Source organism: Pristiophorus japonicus, chromosome 2 (assembly GCF_044704955.1).
Source record: "Pristiophorus japonicus isolate sPriJap1 chromosome 2, sPriJap1.hap1, whole genome shotgun sequence".
In the NCBI taxonomy this organism is placed as follows: domain Eukaryota; kingdom Metazoa; phylum Chordata; class Chondrichthyes; family Pristiophoridae; genus Pristiophorus; species Pristiophorus japonicus.
This window is the reverse complement of record NC_091978.1, coordinates 208230575-208254273: the sequence shown is the minus strand read 5'-3', so window position 1 is coordinate 208254273 and position 23699 is coordinate 208230575. Positions and strand designations below refer to the sequence as shown.

Below are 23699 nucleotides of genomic sequence, written 5' to 3'. Positions count from 1 at the left end.
CTGGTCTACTATATAGAAATAGGTGTCCATCTGAACAGACTTTGAATGCTCCAGAAAACCTACTCAGTTTTAATAGCACCTGAGGTAACATGCATTTATTATAGTTATTCAGATAGGGATATTACCCTAAAGCAAACTATACACTAACTTCAGATCATTTTGTAGGCCTCGGGGCCTTCTAAGAGGGCCATAACCAATGCTGTTTTTACATTAACCAGGACATACAAGCTGAGGTAGTTGTCTCTATTTGGGCATTAATGCAAGAGGGACCAAATAACTTAGATAAGCCTGGGCACATTTTGGGACAGCTTTCAATAGCCGGTGGGTGTGGATAATAACCACCAGTGATTTATACAAGTGAAGACATTTCCACAGGAGAGAACCTGTACATACCACCATTTGCATCCTTCCCACTGTTGTTTCACCTCCCTTAGTATTTCTTCAATCTGATCTACTATTTCTACTACGAAAAAGCAAAACTTAACAAAAATAAAGGACACTTTTACTTTAATCAGAATGTACATTTTCTATGCACATATTTTTGCTTTTTAATGTATATTCTCTGGAAGAACAGGCAAAAAGTGAGAGCAGTAGCAGAAGTGATGAAGGCCATTTTTGTGGTAAAGAAAACTTAGCAGGGGAATCCACTTACCAGCTTGAACTGGCAGGACTCGACATGAATTGCCCTATTGAGCCAGATCCAATTCCAAAATGGCAAGTTTAGGACCTTGACTGTAGGGACGTAAAGTAAAATCTGCAAATATCCTATTTCTCACTATAAAGCATATACAGGTGGTAAAATTTGACAAAGAAATCAGCCAGCTGAGTGAGATTCAAAGTGAATCATTCCCTTGGTTTTAAACTACAAATTACCAGAGCAGGTAATTACTACGTAAAAAATATTGGGTCACAATATCGGACATTTTTTTGGACTATATTTAAAAAGTAAAGGAAGTGATGCTCCAAAATTCGTGGAATCTTGAATAAATCAAGTTGCAAGTTGTGTGTTTCGGAGCTTGAGCGGCAGCTGGAGTCACTGTGGTGCAACCGCGAGACTAAGAATTTCGTGGCTAGCACGTTTCTAGAGGTGGTTACCCCGCAGCTTAAAAGTGTGCGGGCAGAGGGGGAATGGTGACCGCCAGACAGAAGAGGAAGACCAGGCAGGTAGTGCAGGAGTCCTCAGAGTCTATCTCGCTCTCCAACCAGTATTCTGTTCTGAGTACTGGTGAGGGCAATGGTGCCTCTGGGGAGTGCAGCCAGAGCCAAGTCCACAGCACCACGGGTGGCTCAGCTGTACAAGTTGGTTGGGGGGGGGGGGGGGTAAGGAAGACAAATGGAAGAGCAATAGAGTTAGGGGATTTGATAGTCAGGGGAGCAGACAGGCGTTTCTGCGGCTGCAGATGTGACTCCAGGATGGTATGTTGCCTCTCTGGTGCCAGGGTCAAAGATGTCACCGAGCGACTGCAAGACATTCTGGGGGGAAGTGGGTAAACAGCCAGAGGTCGTGGTCCATATCGGTGCCAATGACATAGGTAGAAAGAGGGATGAGGTCCTGCAGACAAAGTTTAAGGAGCTAGGAGAGAGATTAAAAAGCAGGACCTCAAAAAGGTAGTAATCTCCGGGTTACTGCCACGTGCTAGTGAGTACAGAAATAGAAGGACAGAAGAGATAAATGCGTGGCTGGAGAGATGGTGCAGGCAGGAGGGCTTTAGATTCCTGAGGCATTGGGACCATTTCTGAGGGAGGTGGGACTTGTACAAGCCTGACGGGTTGCACCTCAGCAGAGCTGGGACCAGTATCCTCGCAGGAGGGTTCAAACTAGCTTAGCAGGGGGATGGGAACCGGAGAACAGATTCAGTGGGGAGAGAAGCAAAGCTGGAATTGGGCAGCAGAAAAGTAGAATTTGGAAGACAGAGGAAACAAGGGTTGGAAAACAGACAACGGAGTTTGGCACCACTAAAATGGTATATACTTCAATGCAAGGAATATAGGGAATAAAGCAGATGAGCTGAGCGCACAGATAGATACTTGGGAGTACAATATTTTTGCTATTACTGAGACATGGCTGAAAGAAGGGCAGATATGGCAGTTCAACATTCCTGGTTACATGGTTTTCAGACGGGATAGAGAGGGGTGGGGAGGTCGCAGTATTAAAGAAACATTTACAGCGGTGAGAAGGGATGATATGTTAGAGCGGTCATCAAACGAGGTCATATAGGTTGAATTGAAGAACAAAAAAGGGGCGATCACACTAATGGGAATGTACTATAAACTTCCAGTCAGAGGGAGATAGAAGAACAAATATATGGGCAAATTGCTGCAAAGTACAAAAACTATAGAGCTGTAATAGTGGGGGATTTCAATTACCCTAATATTAACTGGGGGAAAAAGTAGCTTGAATGGTAGAGGGTGTGGAATTCCTAAAATACATTCAGGAGAACTTTTCAACCAGTATATAACAAGGCCAACAAGGGAGAGGGCTGTTCTGGACTTGGTTTTGAGGAATGAAGAGGGGCAGGTGGAAGTGGCATCAGTGGAAGAGCATTTTGGTGCTTGTGATCATAATTCAGTAAGATTTAGGGTAGTTATGGAAAAGGACAAAGGTGGACCAGGAAAAAAAGTTCTCAACTGGGGTAAAGCCAATTTTGCGGAGCTGCAATGGGATTTGTCCAAAGTGGACTGGAAACAGCTACTTGATGGTAAATCAGTGTCAGAGCAGTGGTAGGCATTCAAAGAGATCCTGAGGGTACAGAGCAAGTTTTTTCCCTTAAAGAAAAAGGGTAGGGCTAACAAATCTAGAAGCCCCTGAATATCTTACCCTGTATGTCCCATGACAAAGAAAAAAAGGGAAGCTTATGACAGATATCAAGAACTCAGTACGGCAGAAACTCTAGAGGAGTATAAGAAGTTCAGGAGTGCAATTCAAAAAGATATCAGGAAAGCAAAGAGAGCATGAAAGAATGTTGGCAAGTAAAATCAGGGAAAACCCAAAGATGTTTTATAAATACATTAAGATCAAGAAGATAACTAGAGAAAGAGTGGGGCCTATGAGAGACCATAAAGGAAATCTGTGTATGGAGGCAGAAGATTCTTAAATGAATACTTTTGTTTTCACAAAAGAGATGGGCATTGCAGACTTTGCAATACATAGAACATAAGAAATAGAAGCAGGAGTAGGCCATTTGGCTCCTCAAGCCCGTTCCGCCATTCAATAAGGTCATGACTGATCTAATCCTGGCCTCAATGAGGGAGGAGGAGTGTGAAATATTAGACGAGATAAACAGTGAGAGAGGAAGTATTAAGGGGCTTAGCGTTTTGAAACTGGATAAATCCCCAGGCTCGGATGAAATGTATCACAGGCTGTTCAGATAAGTAAGAGGAAATAGCAGAGGTTCTGACCATCATTTTCCAGTCCTCTCTGGCTACAGATGTGGTGCCAGAGGACTAGAGGGCTGCTAATGTTGTACCTTTGTTTAAGAAGGGAGAAAGGGATAGACTGAGTAACTACAGGTTAGTTTGCCTAACCTCAGTGGTGGGAAAATTGTTGGAAAAAATCTGGAGACAGGATAAATCTTCATTTGGAAAGACATGGATTAATCAAGGACAGTCAGCATGGATTTGTTAAGGGAATGTCGTGTCTGACTAACTTTACTGAATTTTGAGAGGAGGTAACCAGGAGGGTCAATGAGGGCAGTGCGTATGACATAGTGTATATGGATTTTAGCAAAGCTTTTGATAAGGTCCACATAACAGATTGGTCACGAAGGTAAAAGCCTTTGGGATCCAGGGCAAAGTGGCAAGTTGGATCCAAAATTGGCTCAGAGGCAGGAAGCAAAGGGTAATGGTTGATGGGTGTTTTTGTGACTGGAAGCCTGTATCCAGTGGGGTTCCACAGGGGTCAGTGCTGGGTCCCTTGCTTTTTGTGGTATATATCAATGACTTAGACTTGAATGTTGGGGGTATGATTAAGAAGTTTACAGATGGCACTAAAATAGGCTGTGTGATTGATAATGAAGAAAGCAAGCCGTGGATTGCAGGAAGATATCAATGTACTGGTCAGGTGGGCAGAACAGTGGCAAATGGAATTCAATCCGGATAAGTGTGAGGTAATATATTTGGGAAGGTTTAACAGGGCAAGGGAATACACGTTAAATGGTACGACACTGAAAAGTGTAGAGGAACAAAGGGATCTTGAAGTGCAGGTCCACAGATCGCTGAAGGTAGCAGGCCAGGTTGTTAAGAAGGCATATGGAATTGACTTGCCTTTATTAGTCGAGGCATGGAATACAAGAGCAAGGAGGTTATGCTTGAACTATATAAAGCACTGGTTACACCGCAGCTGGAGTACTGTGTGCAGTTTTGGTCACCACATTAGAGGAAATATGTGATTGCACTGGATATGGTGCAGAGGAGATTTACAAGAATGTTGCATGGACTGGAGAATTTTGGCTATGAGGAAAGATTGGAGATGCTGGGTCTGTTTGCTTTGGAGTTGATTGAGGTGTGTAAAATTATGAGGGGCTTGGATAGAGTGGATATGAAGGACTTGTTTCCCTTGGCAGAGGGGTCAACAACCAGGGTGCATAGAATTAAAGTAATTTGTGAGAGGTATAGGTGTGATATATGAGGGGAAATTTCTTCACGCAGAGGATGATGGGGATCTGGAACTCACTGCCTGGAAGGGTGATGGAGGCAGAAAGCCTCACCACATTTAAAAAATACTTGGATGTGCACTTAAAGTGACGTAACCTACAGGGCTACAGACCAAGAGCTGGAAAGTGGAATTCGGCTGGATAGCTCTTGGTCAGCCAGCGCGGACACGATGGGCCGAAATGGCCTCCTTCCGTGCTGTAAATTTCTACGATTCTACGATCCCTCATTTTCAGCTTGCACATGTACTTGGGTTAACAAAACTGACATAGAAGAAAAGCCAAAACAGGCCAACTTCATGCAAGAATACACAAATACACATTCCACTATATTTGAGGAACAACAACTTGTATTTATATAGCGCCTTTAATGTAGTGAAACATCCCAAGGAACTTCACAGGAGTATTAGGAGATTAAAAAAATTTGACACTGAGCCACATACGAAATTAGCATAAGTGACCAAAAACTTGGTCAAAGAGGTATGTTTTCAGGTGCGTCTTGGAGGAAAGAGAGGTGTGGAGAGGTTAAGGCGGGAAGTTCTAGAGCTTGGGGCCTAGGCAACAGAAGGCACGACCACCAATGGTTGAGCAATTATAATCAGGGATGCTAAAGTGGTTGGAGGAGATTACAGAGATAGGAAGGGGCGAGGGCATGGAGGAATTTGAAAATAAGGATGAGAATTTTCAACTTAACCAGAAGCCAATCTAAGTCAGCAAGTACAGGGGTGATGGGTGAGCGGGACTTGGTGCAAGTTAAGAACGGACAGCCGAGTTTTGGATCCCCTCTAGTTTACGTAGAGTAGAATGTGGGAGACCAGCCAGGAGAGTGCGTTGGAATAGTCAAGTCTCGAGGTAACAAAGGCATGGATGAGGGCTTCAGCAGCAGATGAGCGGAGGCAAGGGCAGAGATGGGCGATGTTACGGAGGTGGAAATAGGCGGTTTTAATTATGCTGCGGATGTGTGGTTGAAAGCTCATTTCAGGGTCAAATATGACACCAAGGTTGCGAACAGTCTGGTTCAGCCTCAGACAGAAGTTGGGGAGAGGAATGGAGTCTGTGGCGGGGACCGAAAACAATGGCTTCGATCTTTTTTGGAGAAAATTTCTGCTCATCCAAAACTGGATATCGGACAAACAGTCTGACAATTTAGAGACCATGGAGGGGTCGAGAGAAGTGGTAGTGAGGCAGAGCTGGGTGTCATCAGCATACACGTGGAAACGGACTGCGTTTCTGGGTAATATCGCTCTTGGTGACATGTAGATGAGAAACAGGAGGGGGGGCCAAGGATAGATTCTTGGGGGACACCAGAGGTAACGATGCAGGGGCGGGAAGAGAAGCTATTGCAGGTGATTCTCTGGCTACGATTAGATAGACAAGAATGGAACCAATGCAGTACTACCCAGCTGGACGACGATGGAGAGACGTTGGAAAAGGATTGAGTGGTTAATTGTGTCAAAGGCTGCAGGCAAGTCAAGAAGGACGAGGAGGGATATTCTGCCTGTCGTCACAGTCACAAAGGATGTCATTTGTGACTTTGATGAGAACCGTTTCGGTACTGTGGGAGCCGGATTGGAGGGATTCAAACATGGAATTGCGGGAAAGATGGCCACGGATTTGGGAGACAACAACACATTCAAGGACTTGAGAGGAAAGGGAGGTTGGAGATGGGGCGGTAGAGGGGTAGAGGTTTTTTTTTTTGAGGGCGTGATGATGGCAGATGAGGGAGAGGAGGAAGACAATACCCGAGGAGAAAGAACCGTTAACAATGTCAGCTAACATGGGAGCCAGAAAAGGAAGTTGGGTGTTCAGCGGTTTGGCGGAAATAGGGTGAAGGGAGCAGGAAGTGGGTCTCATGGACAGGATGAGCTCGGAACGGTCATGAGGAAAGATCAGAGAGAAACTGGAGAAAGATGTGAGGTCAAGGCTAGGGCAGGGGGCTTCCTTAGAGGAAGTCTAGCCTAGTGGGCTAGGGGAAAGAAGGAAAGAGGCAGAGCCAGCCGAGCCGATGGTCTCAACCTTAAGAGACAAAGAAGTCCATGAGCTCCTCACACTTATTATCGAAGGTGAGGGTGGAGACTGGGGAGAGGGGTTTAAAAAAAAGACAGTTAGTTAGCAACGGAAAATAAAAGCCGAGGTTTATCTTTATTCCAGAATGATTCTGGAATAGTGAGCGATTTTGGTAGATGAGAACAGGACCCAATAATGCTTTATGTGGTCCAGCCAGATCTGGCAGTGAATGGCTAAACCAGTTGTCCGCCATATCCGTTCAAGTCTGCGTCCCTTGGTTAAGGGAGCGAAGATCAGGGCTGTACCGGGGGAATGGTAATTGCTTTAACAGGGACTAGGGCATCAAAAGGTGGTGGTGAGAGTGTGATTGAGCAGATCAATAGCTGCAGAAATGTCATGGTGAATGGAGGGCCAAAGTCTCGACAGCTGCAAGAGAGTTGGGAAGAGAGCTTTTTCCAGGGGTTCGCCAGTTTTATATGCTGGTGAGAAATATCAGCATCAGAGAATAGAATGCTGTTTCTATTTTTGTCATGCCATTACTTCACTGATGCACTCTTAAAATCAAGCTAGACATATTGAATCGCATTCCACTCTGCTCCAACAACATGCCATAACCTAAACTTATAAGCAAACTAATACTGATCTGTTGTTATTTTTCTCCATTTTTAATAACCATATATTTACAGATCTGCGAGTGAGGCTGTCAAGATTACTGTCTAAATTGTGGGCTTGCACTTACTCAGAATTAGGTCGAGTCAGTGACTTTCATTCCATCAATTATGAGCTGGCCTTGAGCCAGCTCCTAGTGATAAAATGAACATTATGGTAACCCACTGCAACTGACCAATCCGGATGGAACTACATTTACATAATGAATGTTTCACACGTGTGCACACACAGCTATCTGAAAAACCAGATTAACAGTAGGAAAGTAATTTGATTACCTTGTTGAAAACTTTTCTGCTGATTTTTATTCACAGTGAGGTCTAAGGGTCCCTCCTGCTCCTGATGAAAGGAGTTCCGAGTTTGGTTGACAGCAGGATCATTTGGGACTGAAAAAGATTCATCAGCCGATCCAGTCTGAGTTTCTTGAACACGATTACTTCTGGATATATACTCAATCGCAAATTGACGAATCATTCTTTTCATTATTTCCTGAGCAACTAGAGGAATGTTGCGATCACAGTTCTGAGGAAGGTCTAAAAAAAATTAATTTATATATTAAAATAAAAATTTATGGTATAAATGTTTATTTTCAATTATAAAGGTGTATAAAACCAAATTACATTTTCCCTCTATTCACACATACATTAAAAAGACTTAATGGCCTGGAATTTCCTGGAAATTTAGGCCCAAACAACAGCGCAAGTACACCATAATAGAAATTTTCAACACCAAAGATGGAGGAAATTCTTGTGTAAGTGGCTTGTGCCGGTTTTACACTAAGCCTTGATTTTTTGCACTGCTTTCGCTAACCCTCTGCTGCTCATTAACATAGCTTTTGCCCTCATGCAAAAAGAGCACTTTGTAGGCATTTCCTGGATTAACGCTGGTTTTCTGGTGACTGCAGAGAAATCTGGGTGCAGTATCGCCCAAGAACATGAGAGGAGTTTCCAAAAACTTGCAGCTTCATCTGAAGTTCTGCAGCAAATTTTTTCCAGCTTGTTTCTTTCTTCCCAGAGACTTGGAAGTCTCTGAACCCAAGATTTTTCAGAGCATTTTCCCTCCAAGTGTTCAGAGGGCAACGGAGCTGCAATGGCATGCCCAATTGGCATTCCTCTATTCAGATTTTTGATGAAGGCTGAAGAGAAGCATTTTAAATAGAGGATGAAGAGAAGGAGAAGATGGTGGAGTGAGGCATCATGATATAAGATCACAGTGAACTCGCTATTACCCACTTCCCCCCCATCCAAGAGTGTACAGGGCCGAAGGTCGTACTTGGACCTGTTGGAGGTGCACTGTGTAGCGACTGTGCTACATGACAAAAAAATGGTTACGTGCAAAATTTTGCAAGATTACCTGAAGCAGCAGACTACTTCCCACAGTGTGGTATCAATAGAGATGAAGGTCACTATGGCTCACCATTTTTACATCTCTGGATCATTCCAATCACCCACTAGAGATCTTTACAATATCATCCAGGAGGCTGTAAGAGCCTGGATTCAACAGGTGACAGGGCATCTGACTTCATACAATATGGCATGTTCTCTACAGAGCCATTTTTACAAGCTTGTTGGCTCCCCTGGGATGCAGGCCATCAATGAAACCTTCAGCTAAGGACCCAGTCACGTTCATTGACAGGAAGGAATTCTACTTGTTAAAAAACACGCAGATTGTCTGTGATGCCTGCAAAGCATTCTGCGTGTCAATGCAGAGCATGCGGGAAGCTGCCACGATGCCTTTATCCTCCGCCATTCCACCGCCACTGATTATTCAGTGAGGACGACCAAATAGATAGATGAATCCTGGGAGATAATGCCCAGACCCTGAAACTACAGCTGATCCATTCTGCATCACTCACAACATAGCACAGATCGCTACAATCATGCACGTGCAGCCATCAAGTAGGTGGTAGAGAGGACAATCAAGGTTCCGAAAGCCCGCTTCAGGTGACTTGACAGGTTGGAAGATGTCCTGCAGTACACGCTCCAAAGGGTGGCATGGATTGTTGTGGTTTCTGTGGACTGTACAATTTTGCCTCGTGGGAAGGGCTCATAGAAACATAGAAAATAGGTGCAGGAGTAGGCCATTTGGCCCTTCAAGCCTGCACCACCATTCAATAAGATCATGGCTGATCATTCACCTCAGTACCTCTTTCCCGCTTTCTCTCCATACTCCTTGATCCCTTTAGCCGCAAGGGCCATATCCAACTCCCTCTTGAATATACCCAACGAACTGGCATCAACAACTCTCTGCGGTAGGGAATTCCACAGGTTAACAACAGCCTGGATATGCTGGCCGAGGAGTCCATGAAATTGGTGAATCCTAACATGCATGCCCCAGTACCAAGGAGTTGACACTTAGAAATGCCAGAGAAATCAGATGGCAGCCCCTAGCAAAAGTGTTCAGCCAGTGATTGCCCCACCAGTAGCATCAGCAATGCTCAACCATTTGTGTCCACTGTTCTCTCTGGGAAGGTGATAACAAAGATTGAAGACAGGCAATGCAAGAGATAATTTAACTTTTATTCAACATTACACAAATATGCTTCAAACCTCAAAAAAGCTTTAAAACAGAAAACACAATGGTGAGGTCCAGACCCTTCAACACGACTGAGCAGCAACAGAACAGGTGAGCTATCAAAGTTCTGACATTCAGTGCAATATATAAACATTCTCTGTGCAACATTAGTTCAATGTGAACCCTAACAAAAATGTAGCTGTGACAAAAGGCCAGCATCAGTGACAGTGCAGAGGTAATTAAGTATCAAACTATAAAAAGTATTGCAACTTCAAAAACATTTTCCTGTAAACACTGTTTAAATGTTTGTTCATGCTCAATGCAAATAAATGGCTAACCTAATACAGACAAATAGCATTATCAAACTGTTCATAGTTGGTTGCAGGTAAAAAAAAAATTGGCAATGGCACAGTTACAGAGCAAAAGGGAACATCTGTACAGTAATGGTTAAAACCAAACAGTCCAAAGTCAGCAACTCAACACAGAAACAGTCAACAGTAAACTGATCATGCAGTTATGGCACACTGCAAAGCAGCCCCTGGGATGAGAAAGAGCAGGAGGAGGTAAACTCAGCAAGCAGACAGACATTCACCCTAATCCTTGAAGGCACTGGGCTTCCACCTGTTGTCAAGACGAGACTTCTGGCAAAATATCCTTCTGTTGCAACTGACAATTTTGTCAAGATCACGCAGGTGCAAAGGATGGCTGCTAATACTGGTTTGAAAGAGTATGGGGCTCGACACACAGCACTTCGAATGGAGCTGCTGCTGCTGGCCACATCTCTGAAGGGAGCTCCTTAGCAGTCCAATCTCGCCTGCCTCATGCCACTGGGTGGGAAAGGGGAGGGGGAGAAATGGGGGGAATGTTGGGAGTTGTCAAGTGCTGTCATTCCACTGGCACTAGATCTACAGCCACAGGCATCAGCTGGCTGGTTGATGCTATGGCTTGCAGTCACATCCTAGAAGCCCCGAGTGACTGCTTGAGTTAAAGACCAGAAAACACAATTTGCCGTGCCTTCCAAGCTGTCCCTCAATTCCATGAATGCTGCAGTCAGGGATTCCATTCAGGACTCCACATGTTGTCGTAAATCACAGAAATGTCCTGTGTGGCCAAAGTGTGAACTGCCGCAAATGACTGGTGGTAGAACTCAAACCATGCTCCTGGAGCAACTGTCTTTTAAGCTCTGGAAAGATAACACGAGCTGTTGCTCAAAAAAAGTTACAATTTCCTATGTCCAAGTCTGATCTCTGAAAGGGAGACCAGGGAGAGTGTCTTAACTTGTTAGCCGTGATCAGGTTGTTGAATTTCTTACGACACTGTTCAGAGGTCCATAGGGTCACAGAATTTGCAGAGAGCCAGTGATAGCTCCCTCCAGACACCCTGGCTAACTTTCCAGGGGCCTTCTTTCCATCAAGGAGCCTGTCCCTCCTCAGCTCGATCTCCTCCTAGGGGTCCTGCCGGTCACCCACCAAGAAACTGCTGGCCCTCTTCTCGGTGGAACTCACTGTAGAAATAGAGATACTGCTGAGACAGGGGAAACAACTTTCAACGTCATTTTTTATCAAAAGAGATTGGAGAGAGAAAACCATGCTCCACTTACCACATCTCCCAAGTCTCACTGCTGTTCTTGATCTGTTCGGACCCTTTTATAGTGCTGCCCATGTTTCCAGGGCCTGCAATTACATACACCACTTCTGAGCTTGTTGCTTTATAGCAGCTTATATGTTCCAGCATACGCTATTAAGATTTTCCAGAAATTGCACCGCAAGTTGCCGTCAGTAACATCAGAAATTGGTGTAAATTCTAGCTTAAACTTGCCATTCATGCCAATCCAGGAAATTCCAGATCCATGAAGCCATTAAAAATGACAATGTGGAAAAGTGTAAGTTACTCAGCACACAACCACTAGATGGAGTCTGTGTGCCTTTAATTAAACTTGGCATAGGGAATATAAAGACACTGTATGGAGAGTATAAACCATAGGCCTAAAATTGACTTTCACGCATAATGCCTTGGGCACTATCAAGCACTATGTTAATTAAGGATATATGTTTCATGCATCGTCACCCTGTGTACATCATCTTTATACATATACATCCATAGCAATTAACATTGAAAATATTTAGCTCAGATACCATTATAACTTAAAACTATTTCAGTCAACAGAACTGAAGTTTCAACAAGCCTTAATAGAACATGAAAATATAGCATTATACCTTTTTTGTGAAAGATAGCATTAAGAAACTTGTCTGCTTGGCATTCAAGTTGTTCAGTGTGGGACTGCCCCTGAGATAGAGATTCCTCAGTAGATGTTAGTATTGTAGATGCACTCACAGATGAGATATGCTCCTAGAAACAGTAATGAATTATGTACAGAAATATTTTGAAATGAACTAAACAACAGAACAGATCAAATTTCACATTCAAAATATTGGAAATCTCAACATTTAATCACTAGCTCTTGCCTTGGCAGAGTACAAACAAACCTGAAGATCTCCAGTTCCCAGTCGAGTGAATTACAATTATGAATTCACATCTATCCAGCTGAATATTAATTTTAGCTCATTATGGCATCTAGAAGCTTATCCATGCTAGACTGATTGGTATATAGTTTTCTGGTTTATCTCTTTTTGAATAAAGCTATTGCATTGGTAACTCTCCAGTCTTCAAGGATGTTTGAAAGATTGAGAGCAGAATCTCCACTATTTCCTGTCTTCAAGTATTCTAGGCTGCATGCCATCATGGCCTGGTGCCTTTTACACTTGAGTTTCATCAATCTTTCAATTCGACTTCCTTATCTAGTGTTATTCTACCTAATTGCTCCACATGCATCCTTGCATTCCCACTATCATACTCTTCTCTGAAAATTGAAGTACTGCAAAAATAAGCTTTGGTCCCTTAGAGGCGGAGACAGGAGAAATTATAATGGGGAACAAGGAAACGGCAGAGACTTTAAACAAATATTTTGTATCTGTCTACACAGTAGAAGACACAAAAAGCACACCAAAAATAGTCGGGGACCAAGGGGCTAATGAGATTGAGGAACTTAAAGTAATTAATATCAGCAGCGAATAAGTATTCAAGAAACTAATGGGACTAAAAGCCGACAAATCCCCTGGACCTGATGGCCTACATCCTCAGGTTCTAAAAGAGGTGCTGCAGAGATAGTGGATGCATTGGTTGTGATCTTCCAAAATTCCCTAGATTCTAGAATGGTCCCAGTGGATTGGAAGGTAGCAAATATATCCCTGCTATTCAAGAAAGGAGGGAGAGAGAAAACAGGGAACTACAGGCCAGTTAGTCTGACATCAGTCGTCGGGAAAATGCTGGAATCCATTATTAAAGGAAGTGGTAATGGGCACTTAGAAAATCAAATATGATTTGGCAGTCAACTTGGTTTTATGAAAGGCAAATCATATTTAACAAATTTGTAAGAGATTTTTGAGGCTGTAACTAGCAGGGTAGATAAAGGGGAATGTAATATATTTGGATTTCCAAAAGGCATTTGATAAGGTGCCACATAAAAGGCTGCATGGATAGAAAAAGACTTGCATCTATATAGCGCCTTTCACAACCACCGGACATCTCCAAGCGCTTTACAGCCAACAAAGTACTTTCGGAGTGTAGTCACTGTTTTAATGCAGGCAACGCAGCAGCTAATTTGCACATAGCAAGCTCCCATTAACAGCAATGTGATAATGTCCAAATAATCTGTTTTAATGATGTCAATTGAAGAATAAATATTGTCCAGGACACCTGTGAGAACTCCCCTCCTCTTCTTCGAAATAATGCCATGGGATCTTTTACATCCGCCTGAGAAGGAGAAGGGGCCTGGGGACCTCGGTAGAACATCTCATCCGAAAGACGGCACCTCCAACAGTGCAGCACTCCCTCAGCACTGGACTGTGAATGTCAGCCTAGATTTGTGTGCTCAAGTACTGGAATGGGACTTGAACTCACAACTTTCTGACTCGGGCGAGTATGCTAGAGTATAGAGGATTGGTTAATGGACAGAAAACAAAAAAGAGTAGGGATAAACGTGTCATTTTCCGATTGGCAGGCTATAATGGGGTGCCACAAGGATCAGTACTTGGGCCTCAGCTATTTGCAATCTGTATTAATGATTTAGATGAAGGGACTGAGTGTAATGTATCCAAGTTTGCTGACGATACAAAGCTAGGTGGAAAAGTAAGCTGTGAGTAGGACACAAAGAGCCACAAAGGACAGGTTAAGTGAGTGGGCAAGGTGGAGTATAATAATGCGAGGACATGCTTAAATGGTGAGAAACTATTAAATGTTGGTGTTCAGAGGCATTCAGGTATCCTCGTAGAGGAAGCACAGAAAGTTAGCATGCAGGTATTGCAAGCAATTAGGAAGGCAAATGGCATGTTGGCCTTTATTGCAAGGGGGTTGGAGTATAAGAGTTAGGAAGTCTTACTACAATTGTACAGGGCTTTGGTGAGACCACACCTGGAGTACTCCGAACAGTTTTGGTCTCCTTATCAGAGAAAGGACATACATGCCTTAGAGGCGGTGCAACGAAGGTTCACTAGATTGATTTTTAGGATGAGAGGATTGTCCTTTGAGGAGAGATTGCATAGATTGGGCCTATACTCTCTGGGGTTTAGAAGAATGAGAGGTGATCTAATTGAAACATACAAGATTCTGAGGGGAATTGACAAGGTAGATGCTGAGTGGTTGTTTCCCCTGGCGAATCTAGAACTAGGGGGCACAGTCTCAGGATAAGGGGTTGGCCATTTAAGACTGAGATGAGGAGGGTTGTGAATCTTTGGAATTCTCTGCCCAAAGGGCTGTGAATGCAGAGTCGCAGATTATATTCAAGACTGAGAGATAGATTTTTGGACTTTAGGGGAAATCAAGGGATATGGGGATCAGGCGGGAAAGTGGAGTTGAGGTCGAAGATCAGCCATGATCTTATTGAATGGTGGAGCAGGCTCAAAGGACCGAATGGACTACTACTGCTCCTAATTAATGTTCTTATTTAGTATCTCCAATATTCTTTCATCCTCCATAAGATTTCATTTTTCACATCTAAATCGGTCTTACCTTTTCTAAACTATTCTTTTACTTGAGTTTTTTTTAAAAATCCTTTTCGGTTTCTCTTTGTAACCTGCCAGTCCTTGCTCATACCTGATTTCTAATTTATGTTTTTGCTTTCTGCTTGCTTTCTATATTTGGCTTAATTATTTTTTTGATTTAGCCAAGATTTGTCACATGTCTTTAAATCTCACCTTAATTTTAATTTCTCTATATCCAAGGAACTACAACCTTTACTGTACCACCTTTAAAATAAGAACATAAGAAATAGGAGCAGGAGTAGGCCATACAGCCCTTCGAACCTGCTCCGCCATTTAATACGATCATGGCTGATCTGATCATGGACTTAGGTTCACTTCCCTGCCCGCTCTCCATAACCCCTTATTGTTTAAGAAACTGTCTATTTCTGTCTTAAATTTACTCAATGACTCAGTTTCCACAGCTCTCCGAGGTAGTGAATTCCACAGATCCACAACCCTCAGAAGAAATTTCTCATCTCAGTTTTAAATGGGCGGGCCCTTATTCTAAGATTATGTCCTCTAGTTCCAGTCTCCCCTGAGTGGAAACATCCTCTCTGCATCCACCTTGTCAAGCCCCCTCATAATCTAATACGTTTCAATAAGATCACCTCTCATTCTTCTGAACTCCAATGAGTAGAGGCCCAACCTACTCAACCTTTCATAAGAACATAAGAATTAGGAAGAGTAGACCATCTAGCCCCTCGAGCCTGCTCCGCCATTCAACAAGATCATGGCTGATCTGGCCGTGGGACTCAGCTCCACTTACCCACCCGCTCCCCATAACCCTTAATTCCCTTATTGGTTAAAAATCTATCTATCTGTGATTTGAATACATTCAATGAGCTAGCCTACACTGCTTCCCTGGGCAAAGAATTCCACAGATTCACAACCCTCTGGGAGAAGAAATTCCTTCTCAACTCGGTTTTAAATTGGCTCCCCCGTATTTTGAGGCTGTGCCCTCTAGTTTTAGTCTCCCCGACCAGTGGAAACAACCTCTCTGCCTCTATCTTGTCTATCCATTTCATTATCTTAAATGTTTCTACAAGATCACCCCTCATCCTTCTGAACTCCAACAAGTAAAGACTCAGTCTACTCAATCCATCATAAGGTAACCCCCTCATCTCCGGAATCAGCCTAGTGAATTGTCTCTGTACCCCCTCCAAAGCTAGTATATCCTTCCTTAAGTAAGGTGACCAAAACTGCACGCAGTACCTCTGTGCGGCCTCACCAATACCCTATACAGTTGCAGCAGGACCTCCCTGCTTTTGTACTCCATCCCTCTCGCAATGAAGGCCAACATTCCATTCGCCTTCCTGATTACCTGCTGCACCTGCAAACTTAATGCACAAGGACCCCCAGGTCCCTCTGCACCTCAGCATGTTGTAATTTCTCCCCATTCAAATAATATTCCCTTTTACTGTTTTTTTCCCCCCCCAAGGTGGATGACCTCACACTTTCCAACATTGTATTCCATCTGCCAAACCTTAGCCCATTCGCTTAACCTATCTAAATCTCTTTGCAGCCTCTCTGTGTCCTCTACACAACCCACTATCCCACTAATCTTTGTGTCATCTGCAAATTTTGTTACACTACACTCTATCCCTTCTTTCAGGTCATCTATGTATATTGTAAACAGTTGTGGTCCCAGCACCGATCCCTGTGGCACACCACTAACCACCGATTTCCAACCCGAAAAGGACCCATTTATCCCGACTCTCTGCTTTCTGTTAGCCAGCCAATTCTCTATCCATGCTAATACATTTCCTCTGACTCCGCGTAACTTTATCTTCTGCAGTAACCTTTTGTGTGGCACCTTATCGAATGCCTTTTGGAAATCTAAATACACCACATCCATCGGTACACCTCTATCCACCATGCGCGTTATATCCTCATAAGTGAACCCGCTCATCTCTGGAATCAACCTTATGAACCTTCTCTGAACTGCCTCCAAAGCAAGTATATCCTTTCGTAAATATACTAATGGAGAAGACCTGCAGATCTACCCTAATCATCTCCTATGCGAATATTTCCCATTGTTTGTGCACTGTCTTGTTAATTTCTAATTTCAATTTGTATAGGCTTGCTCCTCTCTCATTGCAATTTTTTCCTGTCAAGTACCTTAATCTTTGACAGTTTCCTCTCCTTTTCAAATTTTAAATTGAATCTAATTATGTTGCGGTCGCTGTTTCCTAGCTGTTCCCCAAACCCCTTACATAACCCATTTCATTTCCTAGAACTAGATTCTGCATTGCCTCTTTCCTTATTGGACTAAAGCATATGGATCCAGATAGTACTATTTGACACACTGTAGAAACCCTTCCATTTTTTACCATTCATATTATTCTTACCCCAGTCTACGTTTGCATAATTGAAATCATCCATTTTATGACCCTTAATTTTTTCTCTAACTTCTCTTCCTCTATTTCCTTTCCATGTTTAGCAGTCTCTAATATACTCCCAACAGAGAAACAGTTCGCTTCTTATTCCTTAACTCTAAATAAAAGATTCAGCTGTTGCACCATCCTTCATGCCACCTCTATATTCTGTGCTGTAATGAAATCTTCGATTAATACCATCACACCCCTTACTTTTATTCCCTACTTCTATCCCTCCCAAATATTCTGTAACCATGAATGTTCAGCTCCCAGTCATACCTTAGCCTAAGTTACCTAAGCAACGTCTCTGTTTAAATGGTTTTAAGGAGGGGCTAGATAAGCAGAGAGAAGGGAATTGAGGGTTATGCGGATAGAGTTAGATGAGACAGGATAGGAGGAGTCTTATCTAACCTTACCTTAAATGCATCTATACTATTCGCCTTAACCACTCCCTGTGGTAGCGAGTTCCACATTCTCACCACTCGCTGGGTAAAAAAGTTTCTTCTGAATTCCCTATCTGATTTGATTTCTTGGTGACTATCATATATTGGTGTGGACTGGTTGGGCTGAATGGCCTGTTTCTGTGCTGTATATTCTACATAATTCTATGTATTTTGCAAAATGACTGACATGTCCATGTTATTTGCTCCAACATGTGAAGCTCTGGGAAAATGTTCCCCAAAGATTAGTGATTTTCAAATGATGCAGGTTCACAATTCAACAATACCAGGCTACCATCATATTTTTAAAAATAGGTTGCCACGCACTAGACTAGTTCTGAAATGATCAAAGAGACTACAAAGCAGTCCAAAGCCAGATGAAATAGATGGACGCAAACTAGAGTTGTGAACAGAGTTTCTATTTCTAAATAGAAAGTACATCAAAAATATTCCTGCACTGGGTTTTCAAGTCTATTCAGTGGAATTTCTATTCCTGAACAGGTGGTGTACTGTTTATTTCTTCCATGTTCCAAACTAATTTCAAGATGAAGGAATATGAAGGACTAAACAAATTCAGTTTAGAAATGGCAAGCTGATATGCAGTGGCAAACCAGCTGGGAACCACCATGTGTCAAGCATCATCAGAATACAGATCTACAACCATGTTTCCTCATACATTCAGTTACTAATTCAAGCAATACCACCGTGGCAAATGTCAGAAAAATCACTCAAACGCTTTAGAATAGCTGGCTTTAAACCATGGCATCAGTGGAGTCCAAGAACAATGCTTTGCTGGCATTTATTACCTATCCTAGTTGCACCAAAGAGGTGGTGTGGTGGTGGGCCTTCTTGAACCGCTGCAGTCCATGTTCCTCATTCTCTTCACAAATTACATTGCTTACAGTAAATGTAGGCAAATGCAGCAGCTATTTTGCAAGCAGCAAGATCTCTCAAACAGCATTTGGGTGATGATGATTGAGGGAGGATGATTGAGGGAGGAACATTGGCTAAGTCAACTGCTTAATATTCAGCAAATACTAGGGGATCGCTAACATCTACTTAAACCAGCAGAGCAGTGGTGTGGGATTTCAGTTTAATGTCTTAACTGAAAGTTGACACTTCCAATAAGATAGTACTGCACTGTAATGTTACATGGATTGTGTGTTGTGTCCTGAAATGGAGCTTGAACTCTCAACCTCTAATACAGAAGCAACAGTGAATCCAGCAAGCTAGGCTGACACTGATCAAGTTCAGTAGCTCAGAAATATAGTCTACAAGTTTATGGCAGCTTTGAGAAGTTTACATAAAACTCCACAGGCAGTATCTTTAGGCTCAGCCGTTCCCACAATTGTGATACACTTTTCATTCCCTAAGATAGTAAGTGAATTTATTTTTTCAATGTGCTCTTTCCAATATGTGAATTTCCAAAAAAATCCAATAGTGATCACAGAAGTGTTTAGCACTGTATAAACAAAGCTCACCTATTCATCAATGATGGCATTTCAATGGCAATGAACCAGACCAAAGGAAGCGTCAAATGCTTAGATGATGATTTAAACCCAGATCTTTTGCCGAGGATGCTACAATTAGCACCAGCTGTGCCATTCACCAAAAGTTCCTGCCTGATCCAAGTATGCAATATACTGAGCATACACATGTACAATCTCCAGAAAATCTACTTTCAAACAACATGTACTGTTGCTGTCATGTCTAATTGGAAAAAGCAAATGTCTGAAAGAAAGAAGCAATCTACTGGATTAAAAGAGCTGAAAATTTGAAGCATTTCTTCTGCTCAACACTATTATAAATCCAAAACCTGTGTTCCCAAATAAGATATATTCAAAAATCTAGTTAAAATGAGACAGATAAAGGAGACAGCTAGAAGCTACACTAGTTATGGAAAGTACAATGAAGTATTCCTTAGTATAAAAGCAAAATACTGCAGATGCTGGAAATATGAAATGCCTGACTGGCTGAGTATTTCCAGCATTTTCTGTTTTTATTTATGTATTCCTGAGATTGATTATGCAGTTTTTGCACTTACTTTGACTTTCTCTCTCCGTATGTAGCAAAATGAACAGTTTTCATTCATAGACCAGTCAGTCGCTTCTTCAGGTTCGCAGTCTTCAAATAAAATAAAAGCAAAAACAATATTTATTTTTAATCTATTATATGGCACAAACCAAATACATTTTCTGTAACTGCCAAAAACCAATACAATCAACATACTATTTAGGCAAGAATACTGAAAAGGTAGTGCTGCAGCACTTTTTTTTATATTCACAACTATGGCTACCACTTCATAATATTTGGGAAGGACATAAAGGGCTGGATTTTCGGCTCATTTGCGCCTCGACGGGGGCATTAAATGCTGCTTTTTGGGTGTAATGCCGGGTGTCCAGGATTTATCGTCTGGCAGATTTGGCTACTGGTTAGCACTAGTGCAAAAACTTACTGCCCTGTCCATTTTGACTGAAATGATAATGTCAATTGTCGTGCAACGCTGCGCTAGCGCCCCGGATGGAACATTTCGCCCTTATGCCTCATTTCATGCCCGCCCAGGAAATGCCCGAAAAAAAAACCAGGCAGTCCCAGGGTGCGACAGGCGGTATTGGCAGCATTTTTAAATGGAGGGATGAGGATCCCACATCGCAGGTCATAGTGACTACGACGACTGCGCACATAACGCTTCGTGAAGCTCAGACTTGCAAACTTCACTTTTATCTGCAATTACAGTGCCTTTATAACTTCACTGAGAAAATTTAATTGCGGCATTACTAGATCACCAGCATATTGCCAGGCGATGTCAAGCTTGAAGAAGGGCTCTTGGCCATGTCGGCCCATGGATGAGAGGCCAAAAACTTCCGGGGAGGAGTCCTCATCCCCTATGGGCACCAACACTCATACCTCCAGCTCTCTGAAGAGCAGTGTGCGAGAAGCCTGCGCTGCCGAAAGGAAGTGCTGACAGAGATACACCATCTCCTAAAGCCAGATCAATGCCTGGACCACTCTGGAGGCAGCCTTCAATATCCCCCTCAACAAGTATCCAAATTCATTGTGGTGGGCTGCACGCTGTACAACATGGCCATCATGAGGGGCCAGGCATTGCCAGTGGGGATTGCATGCCCACCTTAGGAGGAGGAGGACGATGAAGAGGAGCCTGGCGAGATCCCCATTGGATAGCTGCCCCATCCAAGGGAGAGGCAGCGTGGAGATGCTGCCGGACAAAGAGTTGCAGGTCACAAGCTTGTAATGGACTGGCTCTCCTAAAATGGAGGAAACTGAAGGATGGAGCTAGTACTGGACACACTATGTGCCCCCATAAAGGCACATCTCTGGTGAATGTTGGAATGATGCACAAGACACCAATGACAAATTATGATTCATATATTTTACTGTAACAAAGTCACAAAAACTCCCCCCACCAAAATAAAATCATACAATATACAACGTTATGTTGCAGGGCATTAAACAACAACGTAACTTCTTTACCGCCGCAATTTTCGGCTTGGGCGCACAAAGTCCGTTGTGCAACGCCAGAGTTAACGGCAACATTCCTCCAACTAACATTTTTGCCGAAACTTGCATTCAAGAGTGCAAACTATTTTCAGGCACTATCTTTAATGCTCCACCGCGATTAGCACCCCAAAATCCGCAATAGACCAAAATCCAGCCTATAGGCTTTGGAGAGGGTATAGAAGATTTACTGGAATGGTTCCAGGAATGAGGGAATACAGTTACGTGGATAGGCTAGAGAAGGTGGGATTGTTCTCCTTGGAGCAGAGAAGGCCAAGGAGCTTTGATAAAGGTGTTTAAAATCATACAAAAGCAAAATACTCCAAATGCTGTAAATCTGAAATAAAAACAGAAAATGCTGTAAATACTCAACAGGTCAGGCAGCATCAGCAAAGAGAGAAACAGAACTAATGTTTCAGGTTGATGACCTTTCATTAGAACTGTTTAAAATCATGAAGGCTTTAGATAGGGTAAATAAAGATAAACTGTTTCTAGTGGCTGAAGGGTTGATAACGAGAAGGCATAGATTTAAGTTGATTGGCAAAAGAACCAAAGAAAAACTTTTTTACGCAACGAGTGATTAGGATTTGGAATGCACTGCCTGTTAGGGTGGTGGACACAGATTCAATTGTAGCCTTCAAAAGGAAACTGAATGAATACTTGGGAGAAAAAATTGCAGGGATATGGGGAAAGAGTGGGGGAGTGGGACTAACTGGATTGCTCTTCGAAAGAGCCAAATGGCCTCCTTCTGTGCTGTACTATTCTATGATACGAATCCTCCAAGTAGTCAAAGTACAGTTCAAATTGATAACAGGGAAATTTACAATGGATGCAATCTGTTTGGGATATTAGGCATCAATGACATAGGTATTGCATAAAGCCTCCTTACTAAGGATTCTTTTCCAGAAATCAAATGGATAGCAGCACAATTATTCTCCTAAATATAAAAAGACAAAGGAATTTCCAAGAAACGGTGCAATGTACGAATTATGCTCTGCAAATCTCACGGTTGAGGCCTCCAATCTTCCAGTTGTTAACTTATCCCAAAATTTCCTGGAAAATTAATTTTAATACAGCACAGCGAGCTTAGTGCTGGATCAAGAACCTCAGTAGTGCAGCATTAAGCTCATCAGCTGAGGGAGGGTGGTAGTTGGTAATCAGCAGGACCTTTCCTTACCCATGCTTGACCTGAAACACAAGACTTCATGGGGTCCGGAGTCAATGTTGAGGACTCCCAGGGCCACTCCCTCTTGACTGTATACCACTGTGCCGCTACCTCTGGAGATGATGATGGAGGAATCTGGGACATTGGTTGAAAGGTATGATTCTATGAGTATGACTATGTCAGGCTATAGCTTGACTAGTCAGTGGGAGAGCTCTTCCAATTTTGGCACAAGTACCCCAGATGTTAGTGAGGAGGAATTTGTAGGGTTGACTGGGTTGGGTGCACCATTGTCGTGTCTGAAGTCAGTGCTGAGATCGATGCCGGGTGGTCCGTCCAATTTTATTCTTATTATTGTTTATCGCAGCAGTTGTGTACAACCAAGTGGCTTGCTAGGCCATTTCAGAGGGCAGTTAACAGTTAACAACTTGGGTCTGAAGTCACAAAAGCCAGGCCAGGTAAGAACGGCAGATTTCCTTCCCTAAAGGATATTAGTGAACGACAATCTGATAGTTTCATGGTCAGATTTATTTAATGAACTGAATTTAAATTCCCCAGCTGCCGTGTTGGGATTTGAACTCGCGTCTCTAGATCATTAGTCCAGGTCTCCGGATTACTAGTGGAGTAACATAACCACTATGCTACTGTTCCCAGTGATATGTCGCAATCTCAGTAGAAATCAAATAAACTGCTGCCTGTGCATACCCAGCCATAACTGCCCACAATGACAAAATGTGCGGTCCCAGATATGCAGCTGATGTTCAGAACAACAGCACTTCACAGGGCTATGGCCTTCTTGCCTGGGCTCTGTCTCAGTCACACAAGCGAGACCAGGCAATACAGGACCAACCTCCACTAACATAGAAACATAGAAAATAGATGCAGAAGTAGGCCATTCGACCTTTCGAGCCTGCACCACCATTCAATAAGATCATGGCTGATCATTTACCTCAGTACCCCTTTCCTGCTTTCTCTCCATACCCCTTTAGCCGTAAGGGCCATATCTAACTCCCTCCTGAATATATCCAATGAACTGGCATCAATAACTCTCTGCGGTAGGGAATTCCACAGGTTAACAACTCAGTGAAGAAGTTTCTCCTCATCTCAGACCTAAATGGCTTACCCCATATCCTTAGACTGTGTCCCCTGGTTCTGGACTTCCCCAGCATCGGGAACATTCTTCCTGCATCTAACCTGTCCAGTCCCGTCAGAATTTTCTATGTTTCTATGAGATCCCCTCTCATCCTTCTAAACTCCAGTGAATAAAGGCCCAGTCGATCCAGTCTTTCCTC

The 23699-nt window shown here is 43.0% G+C and overlaps 1 protein-coding gene across 15 annotated transcripts in view; it reads right to left on the bottom strand.

The window, feature by feature from the left end:
• The window catches only part of lcorl (ligand dependent nuclear receptor corepressor-like), a 212108-nt gene that overhangs the window by 84178 nt on the left and 104231 nt on the right, over window positions 1-23699 (bottom strand). For 11 of the 15 annotated variants that reach the window (XM_070870757.1, XM_070870758.1, XM_070870775.1 and 8 more), the window contains 3 exons: window positions 19774-19853; window positions 12053-12185; window positions 7601-7855 (listed from right to left, as the gene is read on the bottom strand). In XM_070870757.1, the coding sequence (XP_070726858.1) occupies window positions 7601-7855; window positions 12053-12185; window positions 19774-19853 (468 nt within the window). Of the gene's footprint in view, window positions 1-7600; window positions 7856-11130; window positions 11341-11436; window positions 11510-12052; window positions 12186-19773; window positions 19854-23699 lie in introns of those variants that run through there. The other 4 variants (XM_070870777.1, XM_070870776.1, XM_070870761.1 and 1 more) reach the window with 4 other exon arrangements.